Source organism: Octopus sinensis, linkage group LG4 (assembly GCF_006345805.1).
Source record: "Octopus sinensis linkage group LG4, ASM634580v1, whole genome shotgun sequence".
Taxonomy (NCBI): Eukaryota; Metazoa; Mollusca; class Cephalopoda; order Octopoda; family Octopodidae; genus Octopus; species Octopus sinensis.
In genome coordinates this window covers 71,609,497-71,632,404 of record NC_043000.1, presented here as the reverse complement: position 1 = coordinate 71,632,404, position 22,908 = coordinate 71,609,497, and the positions used below count along the sequence as shown (strand labels likewise).

At 36.0% G+C, this 22,908-nt stretch overlaps 3 protein-coding genes across 3 annotated transcripts in view; 2 read left to right on the top strand and 1 right to left on the bottom strand.

The window, feature by feature from the left end:
* Positions 1 to 618: 618 nt before the first annotated feature.
* On the bottom strand, positions 619 to 5,501 carry LOC115210481. The gene is made up of 2 exons (XM_029779084.2): positions 4,915 to 5,501; positions 619 to 853 (listed from the first exon to the last, which is right to left on the bottom strand). The coding sequence occupies exons 1-2, from the start codon at positions 5,468 to 5,470 to the stop codon at positions 735 to 737; spliced, it is 675 nt and encodes a 224-aa protein (XP_029634944.2). The 5' UTR covers positions 5,471 to 5,501; the 3' UTR covers positions 619 to 734.
* Positions 1,847 to 16,160, top strand: LOC118763002 (cilia- and flagella-associated protein 300-like). Its single transcript, XM_036502130.1, has 5 exons — positions 1,847 to 1,891; positions 6,880 to 7,004; positions 10,546 to 10,627; positions 12,390 to 12,459; positions 16,020 to 16,160. The coding sequence occupies exons 1-5, from the start codon at positions 1,862 to 1,864 to the stop codon at positions 16,043 to 16,045; spliced, it is 333 nt and encodes a 110-aa protein (XP_036358023.1). The 5' UTR covers positions 1,847 to 1,861; the 3' UTR covers positions 16,046 to 16,160.
* LOC115210480 (cilia- and flagella-associated protein 300-like) overlaps positions 16,043 to 22,908 on the top strand; it is a 25,077-nt gene continuing 18,211 nt past the window's right edge. Inside the window, exon 1 of the mRNA XM_029779083.2 lies at positions 16,043 to 16,185. Coding sequence (XP_029634943.2) covers positions 16,072 to 16,185 — 114 coding nt within the window. The 5' untranslated portion in view covers positions 16,043 to 16,071. The remainder of the gene's footprint in view (positions 16,186 to 22,908) is intronic.

Sequence of the window (22,908 nt, the reverse complement as noted above, 5' to 3'; positions counted from 1 at the left end):
ATGAGCTGTTTTTAGTCATTGATTGAGTACCTTTGTGTTGAAGATTAGACTAGGCTAGCAAAACATTGCCAAAACATACATTCACTTCAAGTCAGCACTGAAAGGGCTTATATCATGCTAGAACTATTCAAAAGTAATTTTCAATTGATTCTGAATTTGTCATTGAAAGGGTTAATTATTTGAAAGAAATACAATCGGTTATGTGTGAAGTGAGTGGTAAACTTATTTTGAAAATTTAATGATATAAAGTTATTCCTTTTCTGTGTGAGGGTTGATACAGAGTTGTTTCCCTTCTTTTGTGCCTTTTCACGTTAGGTTCTGAGGTATATTGGAAGTGTTAAATTTGGAAGATTCACACATACAAAAAGAAAGAAGAGAAAGAAAAGGAAAAAATGGTGGTGGGGGGAGGTAAGCAGCGGAATATAGAGTGGGGCAATGGGCCACATTTTCCAGAACAAGTGGGGTGCTCCACAGGAATTACTGTGACAGCATTGCCAGAGAGGACATATCAATACCAAGTTGGTAAATAGAGGCTGAGTTGCCAGAGACATACTTCACAGATTCCACTGAAGGCTGGAAAAAGTATCGTAAACAGATTTTATATATTGATTGATTTATTGATTCATTGATTGACTGATATCAAAAAAAATTTAAAAGGCTCTGGATTGGTAGAATAGTAAGTGTATGGGACCGATACGCTTTGTAGTCTAGCTGTGTCCCTTTAGATTCTGAATTCAAATCTCTGATTGGCTTTGGCTTTCATTCTTCCGGGGTCGAAAAAATAAATGCCAGTCAAGTACTGGATCAATGTAATTGAGTGTTCCCTCCCCACAAAATATGTGTGACCTTGTGCCTATGTAAGAAATCGATATTGAAGTTTAAGTATATAAGCAATAAAAACAGTGACAATATAATTTCAATTAGGAAGACATTTATATATATAAAAATCAATGTATTTCAAAAATATAATCAATACTCAGATTCAGTCGATCTCTGACTGAGGAGAATTAGCTTTTACATGTATAAAATGTCCAATTACAAAACCGTCACTAATTTATATATATTTGTCTTATTCAAAAATGACAAAGGAAGTTGTTTGGCTATTTATTCCTAATAAAACACACACATCTCATTCATTCTACATACACGAATATACTTCTGATGGAAAATTATATTCCCACGTAGAAAGTAAATATTTGTTACAGAATGTTTTAGCAAAATTGATTGGTAGTTGTTGGATAATAAATACACCATCAATTGTCAAGCAATAGTAGGAGGGACAATCACAGACACACAAACATATACAACAGGCTTCTTTCAGCTATTTGAGAGACAGAAGTCAATCTGTTGCAAACAACAATTCCGTTTCAAAAGATACAATAATTTTACATAGAGTAGCTCAGAGAAGAACGATTATTGCATTCTCTCAAATATTCTTTCAGTTATCTACTCATTCTAGCTATTATGGTGATACAAAAATATCAATGGCAAGCAAAAGTCTCAATGATATTAAAAAAAACCTCCAGATAGGTCTCAGTGCAATATCCAAGTCAGCTGGGGGAAATATGCAGCTTAATGCTGGAAATTTTGAAGCACTTTGCTATCAGCCTTTTATTATACTGCAGCCAGGACACACAGGACCAATACTGTTTGCAATTCCAAAGTCACAGTCTGTGATACATTATACTCAGATGATTGGCAGGGTGGGCTCTGAAAATATTTACAACAGAACCAGAAAACCCTGTTAATCTCATGGAAGACATTTGTTCTGTTACCTCAGTTATTTCTCCCAGCTATCATTACCTATAATATCAAACTGACTGTAAAACCCAAATTCAGAAAGACTTACTCAATTCATAATATGAAATATTGGAAGAGAAAGCTTAGAAAGGTGAGTTTTAAATAATGATGTGTGTGTATGTATGTATATGAGTGCAACTGGTAACATGTAACCCGGTACAACCTGTTGCATGGTCAGGTCGTCGGCGACTAAACCGGCAACCCCACCAAGCTTGCTTGGTGAGGAGGGTGTTTATTGGACACTCTGCGGGATGAAAAACAAAACCCGTCAAAGGGCAGAGGAACTCTTGAGAGTCAACAGCCATCCAATAAATGTCTTAAGGCTGTATCATGCGTGGGGACATAGAAATAATCGGACTGAATACCCGATCGCGGGATTAAACCATTGGGAGTGAAAGACTCCTAGCCCTTGTTAGGGCATCCTTCTAGGAGAAGGTAACTCAGGTAACTGGGATAACTCCAACATAAAACCTGCAGCTCAGTGGTTACCGATGATGTTGACTTGTTCTTCTTTTCGGATTATGGCTGCTGTTGCTTAGTGAGTGGGATTGACTCAGTGCACAGCCTTTCCTCACTTAAAAAAAATCTTGTTGCACAGGCATTGCACGATAACAACATTGATTAAGCTTTGTGCAATGGCCATACTCGATAACGAGGGGGCAGCCACCATATGAGTGTACAATATGTATGCATGTTTGTGTGTATGTGTATATATATAAATATGTATGCATGTTTGTGTGTATGTATATATATATATATGTATAAGATATATGTGTATATATCTGGACTTGTGCCTCGGAGGGTGACTTTCTAGGTGCAATCCCATGGTCATTCATGACCAAAAGGGGTCACAACAACAATATATATATATATATATATATATTCACATACACATGTCTACATATATATATATATATACACACACACACACACTATATGCGTGTGTGTGTGTGTAAGATACTGAAAGAAGTGACATCAAACTTTGTTCAGATCTATTTCAATCCACAAAGTATGTTTTGCTGCATAGTACCAAAGTTCTTCACCTAGAGTTAAGACCAGGTTCTGCTAAAGGATTAGTTTATAAAAGTCTACAAGTTTTCTATATCTTGCCAAAATACTTTTGGGAGCACCATGGATGTGTATTATGACATATTGAAGCAATACTAAGAGTTTAACTGCCCAAGATCCGTGAAAAAAGTACATATAAAAGAAACAGAATTCATTGACACACCAGATACTACCAACAGAAACTAAGTTGTAGCATGACTGATTATAGCTCAGTCGTAGATTATAGCGCAATCGTAGTAAATATATATGTAGTATATATATATATGAGAGTGCAAAGGCGGCGAGCTGGCAGAGTGGTAGCATGCCGGCGAAATGCGTAGCCGTATTTCGTCAGTCGTTACATTCTGAGTTCAAATTCCGCAGAGGTCGACTTTGCCTTTCATCCTTTCGGGGTCGATAAATAAAGTACCAGTCTCGCACTGGGGTCTATGTAATTGACTTAATCCCTTTGTCTGTCCTTGTTTGGCCCCTTGTGGGTAGTAAAGAAATATATATGAGGGTGCATGACCTAGTGGTTACAGTGTTGCACTCATGATTGTGAGATCATGATTTCATTTCCTGGACTGGGTAGCATGTTGTGTTCTTCAGGAAAACAACTTCATCTCACTTCACTCTGTGATCATTTCTACTCCTGATGTATGGTATACTATACACCTGTTTAGAGAATGCTACCTCATTATAGCCAATGTTTTCAGGCTGAAATGAGTAAAAGATTTCGGAAAAAAAAAACTCAAAGAAATACACAGACATGCACATACATACATACAAACTTACACACAAACACACACACATAGAAATATATATGATAATAATAATGATGATGATATATGTACACTATATAAAGATATATATCATATATAGATATATTATATATATATATATATTTTATTTATATATATATATATATATATATATATATATATATAAATAAAAAATAATGATAATAATAATAATGATATATGTATATTATATAAAGATATATATACATATCTTTATATATAAAAGTGAGGTTGTGTGCTGTCTGTCTCCTACGATTTAGATTCCTAACTACTCCCACATTTTGTGGTGCAGTATAACCAAAACCGGGTATCTTATAGTCCCTTCTGGGTATTAGCGCGCCCTTCTGGGTATTAGCGCGCGTCTACGATTCTGGCGCTATTATATAAGGGAAGTAACTCTCTAAAATGTCTACGATGAGTCAACGATTTTAAAAAAAATTTACCATAATTTTTTTTCCATTTTTAATGTATTTTTTTGCTATTTTTTGGCTATAACTCTCTAAAAATGCTTATATAGTTATTTCCCTTACAAACCCGAGCAACGCCGGGCGATACTGCTAGTATTATGTATATATATATACATATAAATATTATATATATATATACTGTTGTGTCTGGGGAGAGTCATTTTCTTTTTGTGCCTTATAATGTAACATACTCACCGGTAAAATTTTCACTTATTTCTTATTTTTTTATTTTCCTAAAATTTTCGTTGCATCTTGCAACCTTTTCAATACTTTTGACTTTCTATTGAAAAGGTTGCAAGATGCAACGAAAATAAAAATAAGCAACAAGTGGAAATTTTACTGGTGAGTGTGTTAAATAATAAGGCACTAAAAGAGAATGACTCTCCCCAGCCACATCAGAATATGCTTCAACACACGAACTCATATAAAAAATCTTGCAAACCAAATCCAAAAACGAAATATATATATATATATATATATATATATATATATATATATATATATATATATATATATATATATATATATATATATATATATATATATATATATACATATATATATATAATATTATATATATAATATATATATAACATATATATATATATATACATATAATATATTTACATATATATATACACACACACATATATATATATATATATGCGTTTGTAAAGAAGAGTTTAACTGTCTTTAATTCTCTTTAGATTTGTGCGCCTTTGCTTGTAGTTCAGCCATTTTTGATTCCATATCTTTCATCCATTCTTCATACTGTCTCCTCCACTTTGTTTGAAACTCACTCTTTAATTGTTCCTCCTTTTTACACCATTCCATTTCTTTTTTATTGAGTTCCATCTTTAAATCTGCTACATCACCTTCTAGGGTTTTATTTTGAATGGTAAGTGCCATATTTTCGCCACGCAACTGGTCGATCCTTTCGAGTAGAAAGTTTATATATTCTGTGTTTCCCTCCTGTTCTTCAGCCTCTAACGATATAGAATCGAGATCCACCGGGGAAGTATCTTCTTTATCTACCAGTTCTGTTTGCAGTGCCTCGGGACATTTTACCAGATTCTCTTCCGTTTCTTTATCACAAACATTATCCTCTGGTTGTGTCTTTGGAGAAGCATCATTAGGGTTTCCTACTTTTGCATTTCTAGCAACGAATGGGTGACCAATACGAAGTATTTCTCTCTCACGTTTCACGATCGTCGTACTTTTAGCTCGTCTAAGTTGATCCAACTTTTTCTTCAGACATGCAACTTCCTCTTGCAAATCGTTGACCATTTGCTGAAGTTCAAAAGGTGTTTGTTTCTTTAAAACAGAACCAGAAGCTACGCTCAAGCTTTGTGACATGTTTCCATAGTAACATGTACACTAAACGAAAGTTACTTCCCTTGTGTCATCATTTGCCGGCTTTAGTTACCTTGATCGGGGTGTGATATACCGCTTGCCCTTTAATTATTCTTTGCATAACGACACGGCCTTATTTAAGAGATACATATAGACGATTAGATTTATCTAGTTCTCAATGAGTACATATTTCATCGATCCTTGAAGGATGAAAGGCAAGATTGATTACGGCGGGATTTGAACTTAAACTATAAATCCATGCAACTAAATACTTGCAGGTTACTGACAGATGATAGATCACCGGATAACAGCCCTTGTGGTATTTAGTTACGCCCTTTTGGACCTTCGATACAAATGCTAGAACTATGCTGGGAGGAAGGAACCTTGGAACCATTATTCGATAGCTCGATAACTTTTTATTCCAAAAGGCTGACTTATTTTACCAACCTACATTATTCATATTGTTAAAATATTTAAATCAACTAATATTAGAGTTGTTTTGCGAGCTTAATTTAAACGTCCATAGAGGAAGCTCCCCCCTCCCAACCCTAGTTCTGACTAATTGCTTGGATGATTTTAGTTGATCGAAGAAGTTATTCAGTATATATGTCACATAGAAAGTTTGTTACTCCAGACTACACAGTCTTACACACAGTTTGGGCTTATGTGGGCTTTTGTGTGACATTCCATACACGTATATAGGGCAGCATGTCAGATGTGAAGTGTTAAATTTCTCCCATTATTTTGTCTCATTTGCGGGTAATTGTTGCTATTGCTGTTTAACCTCAAGTTAGTCTTGACCGAGTAGACCCAGGGTCATAACTATTCGTCTTTTATATATCAATGACAACCCTTAAATGTCTTTTTTTTTCTTTTTAAGGTAGTGTGTTATTTGAGGGAGATTTTGTACAATTTCTAGAAGAGTAACCAAACAGACTTCTGATACCTTACCAGTACAGGTCACCACCAGAGCAGCTCTGCTTTTGTGGTGGATAGATCAGAGGAGAAGCAGCTAGTCTCCAGTTCTAATTGCTACATTGTGGTTAGTTTTATTCTAAGTGATGCTTAACGACTCGTTATAGTTTTATTTTTGAATATTCGTCGTTAACCGAATACGTGCTCACAATTTGACAGGTACTTCTTTTATATATTCCTGGATAGATTAAAATGAAATTGACTCAGTTTGCTTTGAATTTATAACCTTGAAGCACCAACCTCAGAGTCATTTGTCAACAACCTTTTCTAAAATAGCAACTACCACTATCCATAAGGTCCTTCGAAGCTTCTGTGTTACCACCACAAAGTCCCTCACCATCAACCATCCACAACCACCATCACAAGGTCCTTGACCTCAGCAGAACCTTAGGGCAATAAGCTAACCCAAACATTTGGGAAGACTTTTCTCTTTTAAGGTACAAACAAGAATCAAAGAAATGACTAATTCAGGAGAAATCACTTGTTTCACTTTCCGCCATGTGCCTGGCAAAACATTTTCATTCACAGAAAATAAGGACAACTGCGACTTTCTTATGAAATGGTAAGTTTTCTATTTCTCCGTTTCTGCATATGGACTCACACGTTCGAAAAATCTTTCTACTGATATTACATTATAACCTTTCTTTCAGTATTAATCCTCACTTTAAACCATTTCACTTTGATTATGTGCTAAATCCATCTTTTTAAAACCGATATATCGTAAGTATATAGAAAAATCAATATAACGGTTTACTTCTTTCGGTTTTATGTATATTTTTATTGATAATAATACATATTTAAGATGAAGTGATTTATAGTAATGCCATATGTATTCCTCGATCAAATTTATTATTGAATACATTCATTTTAAAAAGAAATCCGAAAAAACCTGCATCTGTAAGCATCTCTCCAAAAGCAGACGATCATTTGCCAGTCGCCATAACGACCTCCAATCTCCCTTAGCAACCGGCATTAAAACATTAAATTCATGCTCCTTGCATTAATTTATGCAATAATTCTTTAGTAATTTTCTTTAAAAGATCCATTTCGGATTATAATGTTCTTTTATTTTTCATTCTATTTTGGAATCCTCTTTATAGCACTTGGATAAAAACATTGATAATGTATCTGTATTTCCTACAAAATGTTCTCGAAACTTCATCGGAAGCCAATGTTAAATCTTCAGTGTTTTCAAAAATGTTCTCGAATCTGAGAAATCGAAATTAGGGCTTCTTTATCGATCATACATACACATGTGTGCCCCACTCTCTGAATTTCTTTCCTCGTAACTCTCAGGAAGATGCAGAGAATTTAAAGAAATTTTCTACAAGAGGAGTTTACGATTGTATGGGATTCGTGGGAATTTTTTCGGAGGGAGATTGAAAGGAGTTTCGGATAATTCACAGATGTTCACTTTGTTTATATCTTCTAAACAAAAAAAAAAAAAGATTTTTTACATCTTGTAAGCTAGGTTTTTCTTTTTTTGTTTTCGTTAGCGGGTCTCAAACTGTATATTAACCAGGAATTTTTGTGCGGACCCACTATATTTTATTTATTTATTTTCACATTAAACTCGGACATAATCGTAATTTACACTATTTGAAACATATCTGAAGAAACTTTCATTAAAATATTTCCATCTTTCTGAAAGTTATGAAGAGACAAAGTCAATTCGTATGAATCATCCAAAACTACCCCGCCCTCCTTCCAAAAAGTTTTTCACAACCAATTCCCATATAATCGGGGCTAAGTTCTGATTGAAGCAAACCATTTCACCAGTCGTAACTTTTAAAAGAATAATAATAAACGATAAACTCTATCACATACGATGAAGCAAAAAAAAAAACAAACACTTGTGTATTAATAATTGGGTATTCTACCAGCAGTATATTGGATAGATATTATCCCTTAGTGGGTTGGATTCACAACTTCTAACTTTCTTGGAGTTCATCATCATTGTTTAACGTCCATTTCCCATGCTAGCATGGGTTGGACAGTTCGACTAGGGTCTGGGAAGCCAGAAGGCTGCATCAGGCTCCAGTCTGATCTGGCAGTGTTTCTACAGCTGGATGCCCTTCCTAATGCCAACCACTCTGTGAGTGTAGTGGGTGCTTTTTACGTGCCACCAGCACAGGTGCCAGGTGAGGCTGGCAATGGCCATGATTGGTTGGTGCTTTTTATATGCCACCGGCATGGAAGCCAGTCAAGGCGGAGCTGGCATCAGCCACATTCGGATGGTGCTTTTTATGTGCCACCGGCACAGGGATCACAACTACAATTTCCATTGAAGTTGATGTACTTGACTCAATAGGTCTCCTCAAGCACAGGGTCGAAACGGTGTTTATTTACTTGCCACCTGCAGAGGAGTCAGTCCAGTGGCACTGGCAATGGCCGGGTGCCAGTCATAGAATTTGGTTCAATTTCGATTTCACTTGCCTCAACAGGTCTTCGCAAGCAGAGTTTTATGTCCAAAGAAGGAATGATATGCATAAGTGGGCTGGCTACATCCCTAGCTAAGGCCATGGGTTATGGACTCACTTGTCCTGCCGGGTCTTCTCAAGCACAGCATATTTCCAAAGGTCTCGGTCACTAGTCATTGCCTCAGTGAGGCCTAATGTTCGAAGGTCGTGCTTCACCATCTCGTCCCAGGTTTTCCTGGGTCTACCTCTTCCACAGGTTCCCTCAACCCACACACCTATCTTCATCCATTCTTGCCACATGACCATACCAGCACAATCGTCTCTCTTGCACACCACAGCTGATACTTCTTAGGTCCAACTTTTCTCTCAAGGTACTTACACTCTGTCGAGTATGTACACTGACATTACACATCCATCGGAGCACTGGCTTCATTCCTTGTGAGCTTACGCATGTCCTCAGCAGTCACGGCCCATATGCATACATATAACAGGCTTCTTTCAATTTCCATCTACTAAATAGACTCACAAGGCTTTGGTCGGCCTAAATTTATTGTAGAAAACTGAACCAGGAACTATGTAGTTGGGAAGCATGCTTCTTATCTCACAGCTGCACCTTTCAATCCACCAACCTGCCCTGAAGTTCTCAAATTCCAAGGGCTAAATTTGGGTTAAATAAAAAAAAGAATTATAATTAGTTAGGAACAAAACAAAATAGAACATCATTCAGATAAACAAAATGAGAAAACTGAGGACAAACTAGAAAAATGATCATTTGATATTAGGTATTTTTTGGATAAACAAAATAATTATTTAGGATTAACTTAAAAAAAGAAGGTGCAGGTAATTAATTAGGAACAAATAAAATTAGATAAACAAAATAGGGTAATTTAGGACAAACTTGAAAAGAATATAATGGGGTTATCTGGGACAAAAAATAAAAAAGTTTAAAATGTTACAAGGGTAGGTTTGAATTTGTGTTCAGCAAATCACTGTTTCAGTTTGTCCCGAATTACCCATTGAAATTTGAGAATTCTGCTGAGGTTGACTTTGCCTTTCATCCTTTTGTGGGTGATAAAATAAATACCAGTAGAAAACTAAGATCGATATAATTGACTTACCCCCTCCCCTGAAATTACTTGTGCTTCAATTTGAAAACAATATGATATACAGGGTAGAAAAATTGTAATATAATATAATGTCTCCTTTGCAGTTTAAATAAATATTTTTATCCAGTTAATAATTTCCAGTGGGGATGTTGGGCATGCAGCCCCACTACAGACATCTTGGCTTTAATATTAACAATATCAAACATACAACTGCTACTGGTAAAGCCTCTTAATTTTCAACAGTTAAGTCTGCTTAATTGGAAATAGGACCCAAAAAGCAACAGCGCTTTTCTATGTAAGATGCAAAACCACAACTAATAATTACTTTATTAATTATGAAATCATTCCAATAGACTTACAGTAGACTCATATCCTTTCCATGAAGGAAGAATGTATCCCAGTTACTTAGAGAAGACTCCAACTCCAGGAGAATTTTATTACAGCTACAGCATCACTAAAGAGAGCTTTCCTGGTTTTATGACCGGGACTCAGAGACATGGTAAATAATTAATTACATTTAATTATGGTCAACTTTGATGCCTTTTTTACTTTTTTACCTTCCTTTTTATATACACAGGGGTATGAAGGATACTTTGAAAATTCAACTATTTTCTTTTGATCAAGCATTTCAATCTTATCAGTACAAGACTCTGATTAATGTATGTATTAGTTTTATCTATTTCTTAACTATAAAACACTTTTTCGATATTGTTGAATAGTATAATCATGGTATTTATCATAAGTATTATCATTAATCTTCATCTCTTATTATACCTATTCTGCCTCAGTCTTACAGCTTCAATTACTTGTATGGGTGGTGCTTCAAAGTTCCTGGATATCTCAAGGATATCTCAATTGGCTTGGTTGGAGGCCCAACATTCTGAATTCTTTTACAGGGTTTAGAAAAACTGAAGGACCACTGTGAATCTGAGAGGGAAGTCATCATCATCATCGTTTAACATCCGCTTTCCATGCTAGCATGGGTTGGACGATTTTGACTGAGGGCTGGCAAACCAGATGGCTGCACCAGGCTCCAGTCTTGATCTGGCAGAGTTTCTATAGCTGGATGCCCTTCCTAATGCCAACCACTCCGAGAGTGTAGTGGGTGCTTTTTACGTGCCACCGGCACGGGGCCAGTCAGGCGGTACTGGCAATGCGTTCGCTCGAATCTTTTTACACATGCCACCGGCACAGGTGCCAGTGAAGCGACATTGGTAACGCTCACACTCGAATGGTGCCCTTTTACGTGCCACGGGTACGGAGGCCAGTTGGCTACTCTGGCAACGATCACGCTCGGATGGTGCTCTTGGCACCCTACTAGCACAGGCATAAGTGCCAGTAAGGCAACGCTGGTAACGATCATACTCGAATAGCCGCTCTGTCAACGATCACATTCTTGTTATGCTCTTTGCACCCCACTAGCCAGATGCCGGTCATCGAATTGATTTTGATTTTGATTTTGATTTCACTTGCCTCAACAGGTCTTTGCAGTTGAATAAAATCATAATTAACTGATCCTCTTGTATCTTCTTTTACCCAAAGCCAGGAACTTTTCAGCACCTCCTTATATTCTACCCATTTCCTTCCTCTAATATCTAGACCCACTTAATAACAGGATTTACTGCACCTTTCAGAAATATCCAAAAGGTTTCTTATTGTGGTTGTGTGCAATTGAAGTGATGTATACTGATGTTGTTTGTTGATGTCAGAGTTGTAAATATTTCATGCCTATCTAGTTTGTTGAGGTTAACATCTCTTTTTTGTAGCCATCTATTCCTTCTAGTTTAGTCACTACTAGTTTCCAACAGATGTTTGCAAAGTAGCACATGCCACTAAAGTATTAGTAATGGCCACATCATTATGTAAGAGTTTGTGAGTAAATGCATTAGTATTGTTATCAATGCAATGGATATGCTACAGACATGGCCAATGATGAGTGATCAAATACTTTTGAAAACTTCACATACACTCACTCATACTTCCAACAACAATAAAAAGCTGAAATTTATGAATTCTTTGGATCGTTATCCAGAATGTTTTTAATGTCTTTTGACTCAAGTGCATTCAAACCTCTGTAGTTACTTCTTTGAAAATCAAAAAAAAAAACTGTGCAAAGAAGCTTGTAAAGGATAACATTTTCAAGATCATTTAAATAATTATTTCCTCAATAACATAATTCTTGAATGTCTTTAATAGAACTGAAGACATAAAAAGAAAAAGAAGACTATGACAAACCATTCATTGATACATAGATTTCTTTTTTGCTAAACAGCTTTTCAAGTGTAAAATTATGTCAACTGCCATCTGACGGTCAATATATTCAAGGTTGAATTATTTGTCATCTAGTTTTTGTGAGAGTCTCACTTTAACCAAGAATAAAATGATAGTATAACTTCTATATACATTTTTTATTTATTTCAGAGCTTTTTTAATAATCCAACAATAATTAGCAACTTGGAAATTTGCTCAGCTAATGGCTGGAGCAGACTTGGTATGTTTTATTTTGCTATTTTGGTGATGTAATTAATTTTTTTCTTTATTTATCATACCAAAAGACACTTTACTGATTGTATGACTAGAAGCATGAAAAGTCACTAAACATGACCTTTCATACCTCTAAGATTACTAAAATACATATACACCAGTTTGAGATAGAATGTTAATAGGAACATATTGAATAGTTTTGCGAATATGCACTATATATTCTCCATCTTACTCTTATTCATCTATTATTGCCTTCTTTTCTATTTCTCTATTGGTCACATTGTTTGGAACAACATTGAGCTGGTGTCATTATAAAATGTACACATTACATGTTGTAAAGCAGAGAAAAGTTTAGTCTTATTTTGTTGAGGACATGACTCTAGTGTTGGTGCCATAATAAAATTCACCCGGTACATTCTGTTAAGATGGTGGTGTTAGTAATAGCATTCAACTAAAAAAAAAACAAATCAAAAATGGAGTATATGAGCAAGACGTATCCTCCAACCTATGTAGGAAGGAGTAATTCCAAATATGAACTCAGAGAGTGGCAACTGTCCAATTCATATCAGAATGTAAAGCAAACATAAAATGATAATAATTATGATCACTTCTCACAAGTTTTATTTATTTATTTTTAATTATTTGGCCTAGAAGAGTGGGTGTGCCCATGGCCTTCACAGAACCTTTTAATTGGTGAGTTTGATATGGTTGATGTTTCTCTTGAACAGCTGTAACCCGATGGCTACCAGAAAACCATGAGCAGGAAGGGAGGGGAACTGATGTTCTGAGGAGGAAGAACTAATCACTGTAGTGATTACTGCAGTGCGTGAAAGTGTTGATACAATATACATGATGAAAGAGTCAGCAGGGCCTCTGATGAGGTGGCACTAGAGTGACTAACTCCAAGAGAAAGAGGCCACTGTAATTGTAGAATAAAAGGCCGTGTGAAGTGACAGCCTGTCTGTGCATTAGCAGTGATGATCTGCAAGTCTCAAGTGGTTCTTTTGGGAAGTAGCTTAAAATATCTTACAGTTCCTTTGTGGGTTTCACTTTAGTTTGTATAATGTTGGAAATTGTTAAGAAACTGATATATTTTCTGATCCTGTAGAGGAAGGCCAGTTATTTTCTGATGTACTCTTTGCTAGTTGACAGTATGACATTTCCAGAAGAGATCATTAGTGCTCTTGTGATCTAGCATTTGTAGTGACTTGTTGTTATGTTTAGGTTGGAGTGAAATATAATATTTTTGCTTAATATGTGTAGTGATTGTCTTTTTACTGTTAAAGAAGATAAGATTTTCCTATCCACAATAGCGAACATTTTTGAGGTCTCTCTTCATAAAGTTATTTTCATATGGATGAATGCTAGAATGGGATGAAGGATAGTATCAGCTGCATATAAGTGGACATCGCTAGAGGTGATGGTATGTAGTTGATTGACATATAAGATGTAGAGTGTATGTATGGTGGGGATGGTTTAAAATAACATTTTGGGGTACAGGAAAATTGTGAGTCAAGATGAGTGCTAAAAGCTGTGATAGCTGACAAAACAAAAATCTTCTCCAAGAGACTGACTGGAAGCCATGGGCAAATAGTTTATCTTGAGAATTGACATGCTAAACATAGTTAATGTCAAATTCAAATACATTATTTTTTTCCATATTTCTTAATATTAACTGAAATTACCCTCTGGAAGTGTTTCCTGTTGTACCAATGTCACTGGAATGAGTTGTGGTTAGTTCATGGAAAAGCTACATATAATAACTAAACTACACAAAGCAAACATTTAAACATGATTTGTGATGTCATACTGGTTGTGAAAAGATGTTTATGCATTACAAATCTACATGTAGAGTAAGCAAGATGGAGCACTTTCAACATGTAAAATGGATATCAAAGCTAGGCACGAAGACTGAATTAACATTGGACCATATATACATTAGTGTTTCATTGTCTTCTACTATCATCACATATCTGTTAATATGTAGTCACTAGAATGACTACAGCAGAATCTGCATTTCATATTGCTCCCAAAAATATACCGAAACTGGTGTGAAAAGGACTCTATTTATAGGCTGTGTTTGTAGAAGCTTCCAGGCGATCTGGAGAAACTATCACATGAACACCAGCTGCTGACTGCACAGTAACTTAGTTGCACAAATGACCAAACCATTGTTAAGTCATGACTTGAAATTCGTAATATGGCAATGCAAGTTTGAATCCATGCTGCAGAAGTCACAACATTGATTTCTTCAAATGCCATTAAATTATTTATCATATAATGAATAAAAGTCATTTTTCTAGCTTATAGATAATTTTTCTTACTATAAAATGAAAAGAAACTTAAATATTGATTTCAAATTTTGGCACAAGGCCAGCAATTTTGAGGAAGTGAGTAAGTTGATTACATTGATCCCAGTGCTCAACTGTTAACTTACTTTATTAATTCCAAAAGAATGAAAAGTGAAGCCGACCTTGGTGGAATTTGAACTTGGAATGTAAAAACATATGAAATACTGCTAAGCATTTTGCCTGGCAAGGTAATGATTCTGCCAGCTCACCACCTAAAATAATCTCTCTATATATAAACGTCAAAATGTCTGTGTGTGTGTCCTTTATACAAATCCACAATTTTTCAGTTAGAGGGCTTGCACTTTCTATGGTCATTCAAAACCGTCCAAGGGTGGTTGTGAAGATCTTTTCATTTCCCAGTTACCCCTGAAAGCCATTTAAAAAAATCGATAAACCGACCCCTTATGTTTCATGTAACAAAAGTCTTTAATACAAGGGACGTAACTCACTTAATCCAGGAGTTTAATCTAAAGATATAAAACCATAGCAAGGGAAATAACTCTTTAAAACTTTGCATTTCCCTCCCTTTGTTATGTATCACACCTCAATACTATACCAGACCAATTTATTCAATTTAGGACTGAAACTGTCCTGGATTTCTGGATTTTCCAGTTTCCCAGAGAATTTCTGAATGTTTGCTTAAAATCTCTATATCTATAAATGGCAAAATGTTTGTTTTTTGATTGGACGGAGATAATTTTACACCTGACAGTTGGATGCGCATGCGCATTTGCAGACAGTCTGTATGACTGTGCATTTTTGTGTTTTGTGAAGACGCGTTATCATGTGTTTTGGCTTTCAAATGTGCACGCTTTTTTGATTTGAGAAATGCAGGAAATAATTAATGAGTTAGACCAAGTGAATGACAAGAGAGTGGGATTTTCATGAAAGACCAAATATGCTTGACTAGCACTAGACCCAACAGCACCGGGTCATAGTACTAGTCTTAAATATTGCAAATATAAAATACACATTTTAATTGTGTCCATTATTCTGACAAAATATTAGAAATAATTTTTAGATGTTGATTTCTATGTTGGAAATCATTATTATGTATAAACTAACAGCTAGGATTTTAATGTAAAGGATATCTGTTTTGGTTTCAAATTCATACTTATAATCATTAATGATTATTACTGTTGGTGTAAACATTCATTAAATTTGAAGGAATGAAATATTTATCCATAATTATAAAACTTGTTTTATATTATTACAGGCCAAAGGCATCCAAAGTTGACATAGAGATTGTACCCTGTACTCTCCTTTCTATGGAATTTTTTGATCGATTGAAAGAGAATGGAGTTATCTATGAGAGTGGAAGATTATACAAATGTTTTGATGAGTATTATGAAAATTTTGCTATATCTGATGAACTTAGGAAGGTAAATGTAACTCTATCACTAATAAACTTATTTCTATAATTATTTCTGCACATGATGATATTTTCCTTTTACCATGATCTTTCTGAAAAATTTCAATATATAATTTTCTTTTGAATGAAAAAAAAAGTTCTTAAACAAAATTAGAAGAAAAAAGCAAGATGACAGAACGAATCATCAAATTATTTCTTCATTTGTGAATTCATTATCTTATTCTTTATGGCAGTGAAGTGAAAAATATGTGTACTGTAAAATATCTTGCACTACACATTTTTATTTTTTTATTATTTTATAATTTTATTATATTTTAATTTTTTAATTTTATTATATTTCTATTTTTATTATTCTTTATAATTTTATTATAATATTTTTATTTTTTATTATTTTATTACTAAATACTGAAACATTGTTGTATATATTTCTTAGTGGTGGTGCAATCCAGATTGTATGAGAATGAAGAGAACGAGTTTTAGTAATTAAGTGACACCTCTATACCGCATTTCAATTAAGAGACATCTATGAAAACAATCATTTTCATTGAAGATGATATGGATATGTGTGAAAGTGGGAATCATCATCATCATCATCATCATCATCATCGTTTAACGTCCGTTTTCCGTGCTAGCACGGGTTGGACGGTTTGACCGGGGTCTGGGGAGCAGGGACTGCCCCAGGCTCCAGTCTGATCTGGCAGTGTTTCTGCAGCTGGATGCCCTTCCTAACACCAACCACTCCGCGAGTGTAGTGGGTGCTTTTTACGTGCCACCTGCACAGGTGCCAGAGGGGTCTGGCATCGGCCACGATCGGTTATTGCCTTTTTACGTTGCATTGCGGCAGGGGGGAGGGTTCCGGCAGAGAGGAGAGAGGGAGAGAGAGTGGGGGGTGCATGTAATATAGGGGAGCACCAGTGGGGAAGGTTTGGGTAAAGAGAAACGATGACAGGTAGGGTTGGTGGCAGGTTCTAGACAGAATGAAAAGTAGGAACTAAAACGTAGGATATCACGAGTGGGGGAGGGGGCTGGAAGAAGATAGCCGGTTGAGGCAGTGACACATTTCAAAACAGGAGGAACATAAGATAACAGGTTAAGTGGGACGTTTGATGAGCTGCAGCGCTAGCTGCTTCTGTCCAGGGGGAGAGAGGCAGGGGTAAAATACATAGTGAGAAAGTATATTGAGGAGGAGGGGTAGGAGGAACAGACACACGTAGTGGTGGCGGTGGTAGAGGGGATATCCGGTGAGGATGGTGTAAACAGTGTTCTCCGGTACGGGTGGTGGGGGTGGGAGGGCGGGTGAACCGCAAACGAATGGCGGGCTGCGAAGATTTTGATTGGGGACAGTAGACTTAAAACAATCGGGGTTTGAAGAAATGAACAGAGTAACGAACAAATTAACTTGGTACCGAGGGGTTAAACAAATTAAAGGGTTATATTTTAAGAACAAGCAGAATTAGTGAATATATTCGAACATTTAAGGGTTAGCGGCAAATGTATGTGTGTAGTACAAGAGTCGGAAGAAATTAAATGAGAATTCTTAGCTTGCTTGCTATGATCATCGCTGTGTGGTCAAGAAAGGGTGAATGAAAGAGAAGCACACGAGGTGATTATTTATATAGGTTCACCGGAAGTGGGTTGGACGAACGAAATATCTTCATACCGAGGCATTTTAAAAAAATTTAAGAATTTTGAGGAGGAAAGAACACGCAGGTTAGCGAATGGCGGGCTGCGAGATTTTGATTGGGGACAGTAGACTTCCTCTCATTTAAATTACGTTCTAGTAATATTTCCAAAGTTTCTAGATGGTGTGTAATATTCACTACGATTTATATTCATTCTCGCTAGATGGTGTGTAATATTCCCTACGATTTATATTCATTCTCGCTGCTCCTTCATTTCAACCCCATATTTTAAGCGTTGGTCATAAACCAAATCCCGTTTCTCTATTATCTTATCGCCATTGTCAGCATGGCTTCCTGTCCTCTCGATTCCCTCTTTGCTTTCAAGGCCACCCTCAGGATTCCTTACAAAGTACTATCCCCGCTACCTCTCATTTAAATTATGTTTTACCCACCCCCCACCCCACCCCAATCCCTAACTCCTTATAAACCAGTGTACGATTTTATTTCGTCCCATTTCTCGAGCTACTTGATGACAACACGGATCTCAGAAATATGCCCAGATAAGCGTTCTTCACTTTTTAACCTGTTATTCATTCATATTTTTTAAGCGCTGATCGTAAACCTAATCCCGTTTCTCTACTATCTTTATCTATATCGCCATTGCCAACTCGGCTTCTTGTCTGTTCTGTTTTCAGGCCCTTCGTGTTATTCCATTCCAAATGACTTCTTACAAGTACTATCTCGCCCCCTCTCATTTAAATTACGTTCTACTAATATTTCCAAAGTTTCTAGATGGTGTGTAATATTCACTGCAGTATGCATGTTTAACCTTTTAGCATTTAAACTGACCATTCCTGGCCCACATATTCTACCCATTTTATGATCAAACTGGCCAGATCTAGCCTCTCACACCTATCCTACAATATCATTCTAAAAATAAACAATCATCAAAATTTTGAAGTGACAAGATAGTGCATTATTAATCCAAAACAATATGAATAAATAATCATTTAACAAAATGATCTGAATGCTAAAGGGTCAAAGCAAAAACATAGCAGCTATTACAATAATGAAAGCATAAAAGAAGAAAAAACGGAAACCCAAGCTAGATTGTAACACTGATCTAAAATAGCAACAGGAGTCCATTAATATATGGGATACTGAACTGCTATTATGACCATATTCTCCAACACAGATGCGAAATTTAAAAAATGGTATATAATTTAAAGTTTTTAACTCGTAGATAAAGAATGACCTAGAGAGTTTTCTAGGAACTGTGTTGTTTGATTTAGTCTGCCTGACTGACCAGCAACTGCTGCTCTCAGTTCATTGTTGAAAGTGAGCGATTAGTGATTAAAAGAGCATCTCGCTTTAAAATCTCTTGCTCTGATAATAAATAAATAAGCAAATGGCTGTAGGGTGTGAGTTGGATGAGATTTGTCTACTGTTTTTAACAGGTCGAATGACTGCATCATAGCCATATCTCGGTAGTATGTTCGTATAATCTTTATATATAAAAGTGAGGTTGTGTGCTGTCTGTCTCCTATGATTTAGATTCCTAACTACTCCCACATTTTGCGGTGCAGTTTAACCAAAACCAGGTATCCTATAGTCGTGATTCATATCGAGCCCTTCTGGGTATTAGCATGAGTCTACGATTTAAAAAAAAATTTACCATCAATTTTTCCCATTTTTAATGCATTTTTGGCATATATAAGGGAAGTAACTCTCTAAAAAATTATTATTAAATCTCAGAACGTAAAAAGCTACAGTAGCCCCCCCCCCTTTGTGGTTAGCCATATTGAGATGGCTATTATACTTTACATCTCTAAAAATGCTTATATAGTTATTTCCCTTACAAACCCGAGCAATGCCGGATGATACTGCTAGTTGTTTTATAATTTAATAATGCCATATCTACCACTCTGGCAAATTGGAGCAAGAAGAGTTACCTACCCTACTTGTTGACCCACTGCACGATACTAAATAAACGAAAAATCTTCCCACTCACAAATAAGATTCTTTATAACCTGAGTTGAGAAATTTTGGTAAGTTGTAGCAACAGTATGTAGAAATGGCTATTGTTTCTTTCCTGGGGTAACAATCCAATGGATATACGAAAATAAGAATATTCTTTAGAATATGAACTTTACCAGAGAGATAAAACATTTTTTTAATATTTACATTGGTAGAATCGTTAGCATGTCAGGCAAAATGCTTAGTAGCATTTCGTCCGTCTTTATGTTCTGAGTTCAAATACCTCTGAGGTCGACTTTGCTTTCATCTTTTTGGGGGTCAAGAAAATAAGTACCAACTGGACACTGGGGTTGATGTAATTGACTTGGCCCCTCCCTTGAAATTCCTGGCTTTGTTCCGAAATCTGAAATCAGTATTTACATTGGTACTAAGGTGGGCAACCTGGCAGAATCCTTAGCACACCAGGCAAAATGCTTAGCGGCATTTTGTCTGTCTTTATCTTCTGAGTTCAAATTCAACTGAGGTTGACTTTGCTTTATCTATTCAGGGTTGATAAAATAAGCACCAACTGAACACCAGTCGATTGCAACTGACTTAGCTCCTTCCATGAAATTGTGGTCTTGTGCCAAAATTTGAAGCCAGTAATTACCCTTTTTAAGGTAATAAACTGGCAGAATTGTTAACATGCTGAGCAAAATGCTTAGTGGCGTTTCGTCTGTCTTTACGTTTTGAGTTCAAATTCTTCTGAGGTCAGCTTTGCCTTTCATCCTTTCAGGGTCAATAAAAATAAGTACCACATGAGTACTAGAGGTCAATGTAATGACTTACCCATTGCCCCGAAATTGCTGGCCTTCTGCTAAAATTTGAAATCAATATTTAAATTAGCACTGTGTTTCCACTTTTATCAAGTATTATCTTATTTATATATCAGTAGCTTGGACAAAAGCATTGTTACTGTTAAGGGGTAAATAATTCACAAAGATATACAATAAATAGTTTTACTAGAAACATTGACATGACATGTAAATGATAAATACATGTTCAATATAACAAATACCAAAAGTCTTTTTCACTGCTGTAGGCTAAGCAACGCTTTGACTCTTCAAGTTGTAATGCTTCCTATCTTCATGACTATCTGCTACAAACTGCCCAATCATATATCTTGCTACATGTACTCACTTGCTACATGTACTCACTTGCTACATGTACTCACTTGCTACATGTACTCACTTGCTACATGTACTCACTTGCTACATGTACTCACTTGCTACATGTACTCTATAACATTTTCATATCTCCCTGGAAGCATAAAAGCTTGATACTTTAGTTAGGCCAAGCATTTTCCTAAGGAATCCTTGATTACGGGTTTCATCCTGTTCTTTCATCAACACTGGTAAGGTACTTTTCTACAATAAGTGTCATCATCATCATCATCATCATTGTCACCTTCACCACACCACCACCATCAACAACAACAAAAACAACATCATCATCATTGCCATTGCTATCATGAATTGTTGCATATTGCTCGAGTTTAGACTTGATTTTTATCTGCATGAGTTTAAGTTTCTTAAATGAGATTAGTGCTGTTTCCAGCTTGCGTCACAAAGTTATACAATCATCATCACCATCATCATCATTGCTTAATAGTTACTTTTCCAGACGTAATTTGTTGAGGCAGATTTACAACAGCCTGATGCTCCTCTCATTGCCAAGCCTCCCGTTTCCTAGTAAGGTAATATTCCCTACGTCCTGACATGTTTTCATGGAAGATTAGAAACGACACATTCCTTGTATGACTGTGACATACACTTACACAGCTATCATATGAAATTAAGGCAAAGAGACAGTAAAACACACATGTGCATGCACACAAACATACATACAAACATGTATATATATTTATATATGATGGATACATAGGCACTGGTGTGACTGTGTGGTAAGAAGTTTGCTTCCTAACCACATGGCTTTGTGTTCAGTACCATGACATGACACCTTGGGTTAGTGTCTTGTGAGTGGATTTGGCAGACAGAAACTGAAAGAAGCCTGTTGTGTGTGTGTATATATACACACACACACATATATTTGTAGATATATATGTATATTTATATATAATGGGCTTCTTTCATTTTCTGTCAACCAAATCCATTCAAGGTTTTGGTCAGCTTAGGTCTATAGTAGCAGACACTTGCCCAAGGTGCCACACAGTGGAACTGAACCTGAGACCATATGATTGGGAAGCATACTTCTTGCCTCACAACCACACCTGCACCTGTATATATGATAGATATACAATAAATTGTTTTGCAAGGGACATTTGTGTAACAAAGAAATGACAATACATAATTGAAAGCTCAATACAACATTAACCAAAAGCTTCTCGATTATGGGGCACTTAAATTGTTTCAGATTAAGAAGCTAAGTCCATTAGGTTGTTGTACTTTCTGCCTTTTCTATTACCTACAGCCACATATCTTGCTAAATAAGTGTATTGTAAGAGGTATTCCTTCATATTAACAGTTTTGTAATTCTGTATAACATCTTCACAATTACTTCAGTTTAGAGACAAATGTTTCTAATCTGAAAAACAAATAAATAAAATAATAATAATAATAATAATAATAATAATAATAATAATAAATCTTAACTGATTGGAAGTGTTATCATGTACATTGTTTTGTCTTGGTATAAAAGATGGGCTACAGCAAATATTCTGCTCAATACCACAGATTTGCTTGTCAGTTGTTTGACCTTAACCAGTTGAGCATGTCCCTTAGTGGCTGACGATATGTGCAATCTCTGATCACGAGCAGAAGTAGTGGGGGAGCATCATAGCCATGTGTTGAGAGGGATTCTTTGGGGTTTGAATAATTCACCTCTGGAAACATGGGTGGTTCTTTCAACATCCTTAAACAACCCTTATTCAGGGACCTTTTGAGCTTGGTGGGTTACTCGACCAGAACAAAATTCTAACTGGGCCCCACCTGCAAGGTCATGTGCTGTTTATCTTGATATGAGATCACCATGTCGCGCACATATGGTTGTGATGCATGTGCCTTGTGTACCCTTATCAGACGGGTAGTCATGATGGGTATACTGGGCTTCGTATATTTTACCCCAGTGTCATTTTG

What these genes read in the sequence shown, in the direction of transcription:
- LOC118763002 (XM_036502130.1), top strand. Translation starts at nt 1,862, where the DNA reads ATGAAATATTGGAAGAGAAAGCTTAGAAAG. An exon ending in GGAAGAGAAAGCTTAGAAAG is followed by an intron (nt 1,892 to 6,879) that starts GTGAGTTTTAAA and finishes TTCTCTTTTAAG; the next exon opens with GTACAAACAAGAATCAAAGA. An exon ending in TGCGACTTTCTTATGAAATG is followed by an intron (nt 7,005 to 10,545) that starts GTAAGTTTTCTA and finishes TTATATACACAG; the next exon opens with GGGTATGAAGGATACTTTGA.
- LOC115210481 (XM_029779084.2), bottom strand. Translation starts at nt 5,470, where the DNA reads ATGTCACAAAGCTTGAGCGTAGCTTCTGGTTCTGTTTTAAAGAAACAA. An exon ending in AAAGGAGGAACAATTAAAGA is followed by an intron (nt 854 to 4,914) that starts GTGAGTTTCAAA and finishes TTTCTTACATAG; the next exon opens with GCACAAGGTCACACATATTT.